Source organism: Syzygium oleosum, unplaced genomic scaffold (genome assembly GCF_021117445.2).
Source record: "Syzygium oleosum isolate NSW1041296 unplaced genomic scaffold, Sole_v2.1 Sole_v2.28, whole genome shotgun sequence".
In the NCBI taxonomy this organism is placed as follows: domain Eukaryota; kingdom Viridiplantae; phylum Streptophyta; class Magnoliopsida; order Myrtales; family Myrtaceae; genus Syzygium; species Syzygium oleosum.
In genome coordinates this window covers 386570-398127 of record NW_026607512.1, presented here as the reverse complement: position 1 = coordinate 398127, position 11558 = coordinate 386570, and the positions used below count along the sequence as shown (strand labels likewise).

The 11558-nt window shown below is 43.5% G+C and overlaps 2 protein-coding genes across 2 annotated transcripts; both read right to left on the bottom strand.

Annotated features, from left to right (window-relative positions):
• Positions 1-301: 301 nt before the first annotated feature.
• On the bottom strand, positions 302-1989 carry LOC115680675 (germin-like protein subfamily 2 member 4). Its single transcript, XM_030604490.2, has 2 exons — positions 1377-1989; positions 302-1090 (listed from the first exon to the last, which is right to left on the bottom strand). Exons 1-2 carry the CDS (start codon positions 1480-1482, stop codon positions 543-545), a joined length of 654 nt encoding a protein of 217 aa, XP_030460350.1. The 5' UTR covers positions 1483-1989; the 3' UTR covers positions 302-542.
• A 900-nt stretch (positions 1990-2889) lies between these two features.
• LOC115680668 (protein phosphatase 2C 32) lies at positions 2890-8960 on the bottom strand. Its single transcript, XM_030604479.2, has 4 exons — positions 6166-8960; positions 5328-5441; positions 3710-3974; positions 2890-3148 (listed from the first exon to the last, which is right to left on the bottom strand). Exons 1-4 carry the CDS (start codon positions 8377-8379, stop codon positions 3033-3035), a joined length of 2709 nt encoding a protein of 902 aa, XP_030460339.1. The 5' UTR covers positions 8380-8960; the 3' UTR covers positions 2890-3032.
• Between the last annotated feature and the right edge of the window lie 2598 nt (positions 8961-11558).

Below are 11558 nucleotides of genomic sequence, written 5' to 3'. Positions count from 1 at the left end.
AAAGTAGAAATGTAAAAAAATTTTATTTCACATTTACGTTCCAAGCCTATTTCTAGAGTAAAAATTTGTTTCAAATATAGAAAAATGAAATTGCATTGTCAAACGAATTTCCCTTACAAATCTCTTCCCGATAACAGACAAATCAGGATAATTCCGACTTGGACACAATGGCAGTGAAGTAATTTCGAGCTGAGACGAGGGCATTTTATTTCACTTGCGAGTCAGTCGGAACGGGTCGGCTTCTTTACAGTCGGAATGAATATCTTATCCAGTCCGAATATTTAAGATAAAGAGATAAGGCTTTGATCTCACCAGAAGTTAATGCATTGCTTCGTGCTTCAGATTTCGTTTATTTGTCCATCGTTTTACATAAGTTATTTTCGCGAAGATCGAATTACATTTTATTTCTCTAAATGTGTAGCCGTAGAAAGTTCGACGAAATCAAACTCGAACAAAGATTGAAGTAACTGGAACAGCAGAAATCGAAAAAGCTCGAATGGATGGATTCTCTTTGTGCTGCTGGACAGTGCAGTTCGCGTCTCTCATGACTTCTTCGGCGCAAGCTTGTCCTTGATCTTGTTGATCTCTTTAGTGCCGACCTGGAACGCCTTGGTCAGCACGTCGTCCGGGACCGCCGGCGTCGCGGTGAACAGCGTTAATGCGATGGACTGCGTCCCGGGCAGCTGGCTGTTGAACGCCGCGAGAGCCGAGGCGGCCTTGTCGCCGTTGTTCTTCTGGAAGTGGACGAGGCCCCTCGGGAACACGAACACCTCGCCCTTCTTGACTGTTTTGGAGATCAGGGTGTTGGCGGTCGTGATGAAGCCGACGTCCAGATCGCCCTCCAGGACGAACACGATCTCGGTCGCGCGCGGGTGGGTGTGCGGCGGGTTGACGCCGCCAGGGGCGTAGTCCACGCGGGACATAGAGATGCCTAAAGTGTTGAGGCCCGGGATTTTCTCCACGTTGGCGGTCGTGACCACGGATCCCACCGAGCTGGTGATTGTTCCCGGTTTCGCCAGGCCTTCGAAGGCGAAATCAGAGGCCGTGATGTTTGCTTCGCTCTTGCATGCGAAGCCATTGACCTCTACACCTGCAAGGAATAGCAAATTAAGAATTTGACTTCATGTGGCGGATCGTGTTGGTAGGGGAATGCAGCTCGCATTGACTTTGAGTAAAAATTAATGGGATAAGCGCCAACTTGCTAAATCTCTCTCTAGGACAAATCCAGAATAGTTGGGTTCAGACAACTGTGAGTGTCAAAGCAATCCGTTTAAGATTACAGCAAAGCAAGCTCAGAAAAAATTGAGATCTTAGAGTAAATAGTATCTGGAAGTTCATGAACAAATGAAAGACGAAGTAAAAGAAAGGGAAGATACCTGAGGAAGGACTGGCCACGCAGATATCCTGAAGCATGTCAGGGTCATAAGCAAGGGTGCCAGACAACACAGCAGAAATGACTAGATACACGAAAACCGCCGGCATTTTGTGAAGCAGAGGAGGGATCGATCCGAGAACGTGGAGGCGAACAAGAAGAAACCCGGCTATAAAAACTGGTCAGCAACAGACTGGGCAACCGATATGTGAACAAATTGGTCAGAGATGGATGCCCGATAGGGAGAGGAACTGATGTGATGCGAAAAGCATGGAATGGGAAGAGTTCTTCAACTTTAATACAAAGCCATCAGATCTCAAAAGGGCTCTTTAGTTTGACCCCAAATCCACCTTTGAGATCATCATCCGGTGGCGCTGAGGAGATCTCATGTATTAAAAGTGACGATTAAGCTAAGAAAACCTTCACCAGATAAAGGAAAAGGGAAAGACGAGGACATGGGGCTATGGCTGAAGCGAGTAGTTGGCGAATGAGGCAAAGATGAGTGTTAAGCGCATCTTGTTGTTCCCAAAGAGTAGTTACACAACTAACAGCAGCACTTTGAGTTTGGTGGGAGAGACATTAGTCATCAAAGTATTGGGATGAACGATGATCTGTCAACGAAAATGTAAAAAGTAAAAGTTGGTGCTTTCCAGGGAAGAGAGAGAGAGAGAGAGAGAGAGAGAGGATTACGTGAGAGGAACAGTACGCATCACCCACCATTGAACCAGATCAGATTGAGGGCAAAATGGGCCCTAGAAATGGGACTGGACTTCTTACTCTGCACCCGTCTTTTAGTTTGGTGCAGACATGTTTCCAACTTCCTCTTTTACATTTAACATAAGATGGTGTGACCTTTCACATAAACAAGGCAAATGTGGACTTGGTTAACCAGCCCCTGTTGCAGTAGTTGGGATGGTCCTGTCCGTTCGATTACAAGCAGTCTTTCAGGTCATGCGAAATGCAAGATGCTTAGCCAGAAATCTTTGAAAACAGAAAAAGATCCGCGCAGGAGCTCCACTTTATGAAGCTTTTAGCTCAGGTGAGGCCAAATGCTTGGCCTTGTTTGGTTTCTATCAGCATTTGCACCTGTTTTGTAGGTTGAGTATGCAGTCATGCCACATCACTTGCTTGCTGTAATTAGAATTGCCACAAAGATGAGAACATGGGAAAGAGTTGGCCAACTAATTATTTGCTAACAGTAACTTGGTGCTCTTTCTGACCTTTATCAGCATGATTTGGATTATGTTTTGCTTCGATGCTGTAAGCCATTGACTTCTAAATTATACCAATCTCAAAGGATCATCTGGGTCAAATCACCGTTGAGATGCGAGCAATGTTCACCTAATTACTGTAGCAGCAAAAACATAGTTTCCTGGCTTCTTCCACTGATCATGTCAAGAAAGGGATCGAAGAGGATGCATGTTTCACTCTTTTCGATGTCCAGAAGTTGAAATTATTGATTGAGCATTAATTGGCCTTTGCTATGATGATGGAGGCAAACGGTCCATCACAAAAGATTGACGAGAAAAGAGCAATTTTCTATGTCAAAAGATCTTGAGGCTTTGAGCTTTTTGATCCCTGAATGAAAGAAAAGGTGAACCCCAAACTGGGAAAAAAATTGATACAACGTTGGGGTAAAATGAAAATGTGAAGAATCATCTCATCCGGATGATCTCCAAATCCTTCCTTCCAAGGAAACCACCATAACCGAAACATCATCATGGTATTTACGTCTGTCTCCTTGAGGAATGTCAAGGAGCTGATGAAAATCCATTCCTGCAATGGAAAAATACCGACCCCAGCTATAAAATGACAGCAGTAATTGCAAAATACAGGATTCAAAATAAATGTTCCTCGGAAAAGAAGTTTGACAGTGCGATAGGATAAGCATCAAACGACTGCTTATGCTAGTGCCAAGAAGATTATCGAAGTCTTCAATCTGGTTTTCTGATAATGTAACACAAACAGGTTGTCGGCTGCCAGACACAACAAATTATGAAATAGACATGATGAGATCAGTCAGTTTACTAGTTGAGTGCAAGAATTTTAATAATGCCCATCACAGAATAGGTGACAACCATTCTTGCAGCAACTAGCAACTCCACGTATAACATATTACTAAGTTATGCACAAACTCCAAAGAATATTGTCTCATGATGGTTTGTATTAGGTGTCCATGTAATATCGGCAATAGGAAACTATGAGCCTCCGAGTATTTTAGGACAAACATGTGGAATTGCATTACTTCTAAAACTAGATGAACTGAACGGGTTAACATCATCCATCCAGCCAGGACAAGAGAAAAAGAATGAAAGACACAGAGTTCTGACAACTGACCATTCTTTTTAGCAGCACGGAAAAGCAGCTCAGCAATGAGGTATTGAGCAGGATCGCCTTCAGGGACATTTTCCATGAACCATGTGACATGCGCAACCACCTCTTCATTGCTAAAGTATTGATAGAGCCCATCGGAGGAGAGTACCAAGAAACGATCACTCGAGGAAAGTCGGTGATGGGCAAGAGATGGTATGCAGCTAACATAGGGAGAAGTTCCCAGGTAATCAACTCGAAACATCTCCAGTAGAGCCTCATTCAATGTTGGCTGCAACCAAAAAGTTATATATCCTGGTCAAGTTTACCAAACGGAAAAAAGACAGCAAAGAACTATTGCACAAAACAACTAGCAATATGAAATGAAGAAAGTGCTCTCTTTCACTTTGAACAAAGAAGTTAAGATTTAGGAACACAAACACGTCTCTTTTTATGCAACAAAAAATTACACACAGAAGTATCTTGAACAGCTCACTTTCACAACCCTTCATCTGACAGTCTAAAAACTGACCATCTGTGTACAGCCACTTTCTAACCCATGTGTGCGTACCTCCAACAAAAAATAGCTCCACTTCTCAGGGGCTAAGATGCCATTTCCTTACAAGATCATGAACATGGAATCAACAGTGACCAAAGAAGCTAAAGCCACTTTAGAGGCTGTTACACTCATCATCTCCAACAAGCTATACGGCATGAACTTAGCTCACTAAATTTCAGAATGAACCATCCTACACTTACCACACCCTCTCATTGTAACACTAGAGATAGACTTCGGCCGCTAGATGTGCTCTAAAATTTAGCGTGTGAAAATTTTCATGTGCATCTGCTACTACAACAACAAAAAAACAGAAAATCCTTATTTGGAATCCTCAAGTTTAGTTACAATGCTCACTGATAAGCATTACATCATTCTCAAGTTCTCTGTTAACCGTTACATTATTCTCAAGTTCTCTGTTACTCTTTCTAGAATTATATAATTCTTGCACAGTCATGTGCACTATTATCACTTGAGAACTTCTGTTTATCTCTTTATAAGCAAACTGATTCATTTCAAAGCTTTCTCTTATTCTCTCGTTACGATACTCGGAGAATAGGCATCCACACAGAACATCTCAGAAACTAAATATATTCATCTTGGACATTCACATATCTTCAAGACTTAAATTTTCCTTTCTTGTTCAAATTCTTGGGGAAGTACATAAGTACATTTTTAAAGTGAGTAGTGCAATGTGACAACAGATATGATGAGAGCCCATGCTTCATCAACCAGGAGAGAAAACATAGGCTCTGTAGGCACAGGAATCATAGATAGAGGTGGTAGAGCAAAAGTAGCTAGGAACTATCTGCAGTGAAGCAGATGATTGCTACTGGCCCAAAAGAAGAAGATGATTGCTCTTTTTCCGAATTTCTGAGTTGCCAAGCAATTTTCTTTATTACGCATCCTTTCAACCCGAAACATGCGGAACCGTATATTGACTATTGTCCTCTCGTGCATGCAATCAATGGAATCCCAACATTATAAGCTGTCGCCAACCCAAACAGTCGCCTCCTCCAAAGAGAATTGTCAGACCAGAATTCCGCAGCCAAAAGGCAAACTTCAATAAAAGTTATTAGACTGACCAACCTTCTTGAGGAAGCCAGCCCCAAATGCTCTAGTTACTTTCAACTGCCCCTTAACACGACCATTCATAACAGCTTGGTTATCATCCGGATGTTCAGATTTTATCCTCAAAACCTCCTGCAACAGAATAGAGAGATCATACGTCATTACTGTTGCCATTGATCTTGAACCTAGTTAAGAAACATTACAGAAAACATGCTGTGACGATAAGTACTCTCGATGATATAAGTTGGGTGGCTGGGTACAATACTCATTCCGTTTCTTTTTATATGGAAAAATTCAGGGAAACATTTTCACAGGCAGCACTTATGCTCATAGATAGCAGCTGCACCACATCTGGAAATTACAGTCTTCACTTTTGAAAAATTAAGGAGCCACAGCTTCAGTCACTTAATGAATTGTAACCATACGGAGCACAGTTCTCAAAGATGTTATTAGGTTCCCCTATTGACAGCCAAATGAAGGTCCCACTAAAATTGGGTTTCATTACTAGGTTCTCCTAATTCAAAACATGCTGGTTATATAGATGTACCAACAGAGATGGACACACACAAAAAAGAGAGGCACTCTGCCAACAACAAATCACTGACGAACATACTCCTTGCTTCATAAAACCCATACACAACAGTGCTGCTCTGATATAAGGAGAAATAGTTGCAACAATGGCCCAACAAACCCTAGTTAACATGCATTCACCAGAAGAAAATTAGAGTTTCAAATCATACTTCAGAAACCACTGACCACTAATAAACTCAAGTGGTTCAATTGATGATGAATATTCAAATAGATAGCATGCAAAATGGAAGGACAAAGGAAAAAAACACTTCCAAGAGGGACATACTTCTTCAATGCTTGTGCTATGGTCAGTTGAAAGCTGAAGTGCCCTCATCCTTAATCTGCAGATGGAAATCTCTCTGTTCTTGTTTACCTTGTTTATCTGATTGCTCTGATTATGCATTGGAGACTCCTCTGATATTCTGTCTAGCTCCATACGCACTAAAGACTCCCTTGATCTGTTCCGATGCCGCAGATCATCCTTCAGAGAAATGGAATTAGGAATGCGATCGCTCGGCCTCTCCTGTGCCAAAATGATGCGGCTGTCACCAAGGTTCATGACGTACACATCCTGATCCTTCATTAACATCACTAATACACAAGATCCCATTAAAGCAAGCTCTGCATTTTTGTCCAAAGACTTCTCCACCATTTCCATGTATGCCTCTTCAGTCTTTTGAAGTGCGCATGCCATTGCCCTTAAGATGGCATCATGATCCACAGTTCCTGATATGCATTTCCTGATTGGTCCGGATTGTTCCATTATTCTCTCGTCAACAAAGTTATCTTCTCTATGCCAATCATAGCTCCAAGGAAATAGTTTCTTGTGTAGTGACTTTTGCTTCCTGTACATCTTTACAATCTTCGAACTTATGAGGGATTTTCTTGTATTTTGCCACTTTCCAGAAAACAAAAGTGCAGGGATAGTGCCTCTTTTGCTCGAACTATCTCCAGCCCCACCATTTTCTCCTGAAGTAGTGGGATCGTCACCGTGATTAATCGGATTATTCCCTTTCGAATTCAACGAGTGAGATCTTAGCTGCTCCTTTCTCAAGGCTTCCTTGGGAATCAGAGCGCCTGAAATTTGTTGAGAATCCCATGAGCCCCTTCTTCGGCTTCCGGCATCAGATGGCAAGACTGTTTGTCCATCCCTTGATTCCAGCTGGAGCAATTCATAAAGCCGCATACTCTTTCTGCCTTGGCCACTTGAAATTCCAGTTGAAGTGGAAAGAGGAGCACAATTGGAGATGCCAGGCTCCAAACTCCCCTTTTTTCCATTTTCGTCCTCAACTATCTCGCAATTAGATGACTGAACACCAGTAGCACTCAAAGTACAAGAATCTTCCAAGACGCTAGAACTTACTGGAGCCGAATTAGACAGCGGTCGGTCATCAATACTGCATCCTGAAATAGCCTTAGCATTTTCACTTTTCTGAGGCTGACCTTTTGGCTGATCATTTGATGATTTGCATTCATAATCCCATAGCAGACCCTCTAGTTCCTTGTCCACAGCTTTATAAAGATGGGTCATAAGAAAATCCGGTGCATCTGGCCCGCTAAAGCCATCGTATATACCAATATATAGCCACCCTTGCTCTTCAGAAAGCACGACATGAACCCTATCTTCGCCAGCCTTCCCATGAGCCCATTGCAAATTGTTGGCATTTCCATATTCCCCTTCAGATACCCCCATTTCAAGACTATTTCGGGAGGCATCCGATCGAAACTTTGCATCCTTACTATGCCAGGCCAATTGGGTCACTGGGTGCAAGAAAAACCTTTGCATCCAATGAGACCCCATGGAATGTCTAGAAAAGGTTCGAGTAATAGTACTTTTCATGGGCCCGCTGACACTCCTCATGAGACTCTGGAGACCACGTCTTCGACGCCCCCGCGCAAGAGGTGCCGAGAAGTTGGATTTATCTGTACCATCCAGAGGTCCAGACATTACCCCCCTCTCGATCGGCCCGGACATAAAACCACCTCCTTTATCCAAAGGCCCCGATGCAAAACCCCTTTCCAAGGGTCCAGACATGAAAATATTTAATGGTCCAGAGCCACGAGCTATGGGCTGCAAAGGGATCGCAGCAAAGGAGGCTGTGCTCTCAAATGAGGCAGCAGGCTCTAGAACGTCACTGGCAAGCAATGCATTCTGGTTACCGGTCCTAGCAGTGGAAACATTGGCACTGACTGAGGCACCCGAAATAGTCTTGAATGTGGTTTCGGTGAAATTCTTGTTGGGTTTGTTCAAATTCGACGGATCATCTACATTCTCATGCCTAAATGACCCACTTAACGTCTCGGAATCGAGAGTGCTTGAATCAACTGTAAACCGCTCAGAGTTCGATGGCGTGATGGCCGGAGAGTCAAAAACAGTTGGCCTCACATAGCAAAACGAATGGCCCAATCCCTCATCCAAGGGCTCCGAGAACTCCAAATCGACTCCGCCTTTCCCATTGGGAACGAAGCACCCCACAACGCGAGAAGTACTGTTGCCCATCACTATACTCGCAATGAACCTCACAAATGACACCTCTGATGTGGAGGGGTCCTATGACTTTGTACCATGAGCAAATACAGGGCAAAAGAACTCGAGCAAAGACGAGAAAACTCAACAAACCCAACCACCCCACGGTTGCCCAGGTCACTATGCATCGTCAAATTTTCATGCTCAACGAAAAACATATACCAAATATGGAAAACCACTGCAATCCTACTCTCTGGGCCCCTTTTTGCTATCTATCATATTCCCTTGGTCAATTCCAAAGAGCGGGCAGAATAAACAGAGAAAAAAAGACCAAGCGATGATCTGACCTCGGGAGCACTGGTTGAGCAGAGATATAAAAGCAGAGCGAATCGAGCAAACCTGGAAACAGATCTACGAGGAGCAAGGACGGCAAATGGAACACGTCAGAACCAAACAAGGGACGCCCGAAAACCCATTCGGCTCTTTCGGGTTCGTGCAATCTGACGAGGTACCCAAATAAGGAACCGGGCTCATACTGATTCGACCCAGTCGATTGAATCATGCAGACACGGACAACCGTTCAGCAAAGCAATACAGCGCCGCTGGCGTATTCCGACAAAAAAAAAAAAAGGAAAAAAAAAACAGGGGCCGAATAATAAAAGAAAGAAAGAAAGAAGACCCAGCGGAGAAATCAGACAGGAGCGCAGGAAAAAATGGGCTACAGCGGTGATTGCAGAGAGGAGGAAGAGAAACGAGGAGGGGGGGTCAGCAGAAATGCAAAGGAGGGAGGAGAAGGGGGGTGGTGGGTTTTATGTGGGGTGTGTGCAGCTTAAACAATTGGGATTGGGTGTGATGATGCAGAATCAAAGTTGAGTTCATCAAGGAGGGGGTCTCTTTCTTGGGGTTTTCAAATGGTTTGGGAGGGTAGTAAAAAAATAAGAAAAAGGGAAGAAAAAGAGAGAGAGAGGGGAGGCTCAAGAAAAAACAAAAGGGCATGAGGAATCGGACATTTCAATTCGCGTTGAAAAGTTGAGAGACCTCTCTGTCGCTGTGTTGCTGCTCCAAGGACAGACTTTCAGCTCCAAATTTTTGCAGCTCTTTTTCACTCCTCTCTCTCTCTCTCTCTCTCTCTCTCTCTCCTGTTCTTCGTTTCTTGCAATTCTTGAAAAAAAAAAAAGGAGATTTTTTGCCTCCTTTTGCTGGCGAATGATTGATATCTGATAGTGTATTTGGTGCCGCGGGAGTCAATACAGAGATGCCACTGTCCATCATCATGGTCATCGGTGAATTTGGAGATGGGAGGACCATGGTGGGGCTCACCCCACCCCCCCCCCCCCCCCTTCGCCTTTTTGTTTCTCTGAATTGGGTGAAAACGGCCCCTCTTCAAGCCAGACACTACTGCAAAGATTTATCGGATATCAAGAAAGTAATCTCTGGTCAGTCCCCGAATTGGATTTTATTCAAGAGGGTGTGTTGAGACATGTTTTAAATGCAAAGAATGGCCATGTCCGCACGACTCCTCGATTATCTACTTAAGTCGAATATTACCCGTGTCGTCGCTTGTTAATTTTCCTCCGCTTTTTATATAGTTCTTCAATCGAAAGGGCTTTCGAACGACCTCTCACGTGACCACGGATTATCTCTCGCTTCATATGGTCTCTCCTACTCCAAACCTGTACATTACTATTCAACGGCTCTATCGAGAACTTCTTCGAATAGGACATGCCCGTGTAATTGCATGTGGACAGATGATAAATAGTGATTGCGCGCGAATAGTTAGATGTCTTGCTAGATCGAGGATTTCGATCGGGACAGCTTGTTGGAAGTGTTAACAACTTTAAGGCAGGAATTGGGAAATTTCGTAGCTTTCGTTGTTTCCTTCTGACCAATTTTGCCCCCAACAGTTGAAATTGGCCGAAAAAGCGATGGAAAAATTGATGGATGGGCTCAACATCATTGAAAAAGGAGCAAGATGGAGTCCTGGCTCCAGACAATTATCGGAGCTAATCATTTTTGGTTCAATCATTAAAGCAAAAAGGCCCCTTTTATGAAATTATATCCCCCCTCTGAAAAAGGTAAAGATAAAAAAAGAAAAGAAGAAAAGAAAAAAAGAAATGCTAATTCGAGTTGCTCAGAAGAAGCATCATTCACACACTGATGATGACCACGAGTTCACTTTGCCCTATCTCTATGGTGAGAAAAAATGGGTGCTCACCGGTACATAAAAAGTCAATCTTTTCGGGTTATTTCGCAGGGCGATTGCACCGGAATCATGGTTTCGAATCGAGAATGTCGGAACGGTGGAAACCGCTTTATAATAATACCGGCGAGGTGATATCTCCTATCAATTTTCACAGCGGAATGCCAATTTTCTAATTAGGATCGAGAGAGACTGCAATATTCGCGAGCCATTTTACTTTCTTTTCTCTTTTTTCACATTCGGGCTCGTACCGTCACGTGCTCGTCAGAACGTCTAAAGCGGGATGTATTCCGCTTTTTAGCCCATTGTTACTTCATGGGGGATGAGATATTGGAGGACAAAAATTGACCTAAAGATGGAGAGCCATGAATGGACATAAAAAGCATCAACCCCCACCGCCCATATTTCTATAGATGGAAATGGAACTAGTATGTGACCAAAGCTGCACACGAGAGATGGTAAAAGTGGCCAATCTTTGCCAGATGCAAAAGAAGCAGCCCCCCTCCCCGTCCGTGAGCACCCACTCCTCTGACGATGTTGACCAAAACCAAACCCACCCACAAGAATTCAACTCCACAAAATCATATAGTTCGCATCTTTTTGTCAGATCTCTCCTGCGCACAAATGGTGTTAAATTAATCAAATCCGATTTAATTAATTAGTCGCGAAGACTCGAGATTAAATATAACCCGTGGATCAGGAAAAGGGAGAGAAGAAGAAGGAGAGAGAAAAAAAAAACGCGAACGGGTGTCCCCAACCAAAGTCTAAACCTCGAGATTAAAATAATTCATTAAGAAAATCTCTCGAGAGTTGGAACACCCGAGGCTCCGTTCATGAAAACCCAACCCTTCCCGACCTGAAACGAAACGAAACCACGAGTCCGGGATGGACGCCGGGAGAAATATTAAAATAGTGGGGGACGGGTCGATAAAATAAAACGCGAGCCCCTGGAAAGTCCAAATCGATTCCCACGTCCCTCAAAGCCACTCATCATTTATAATAATACTCAACT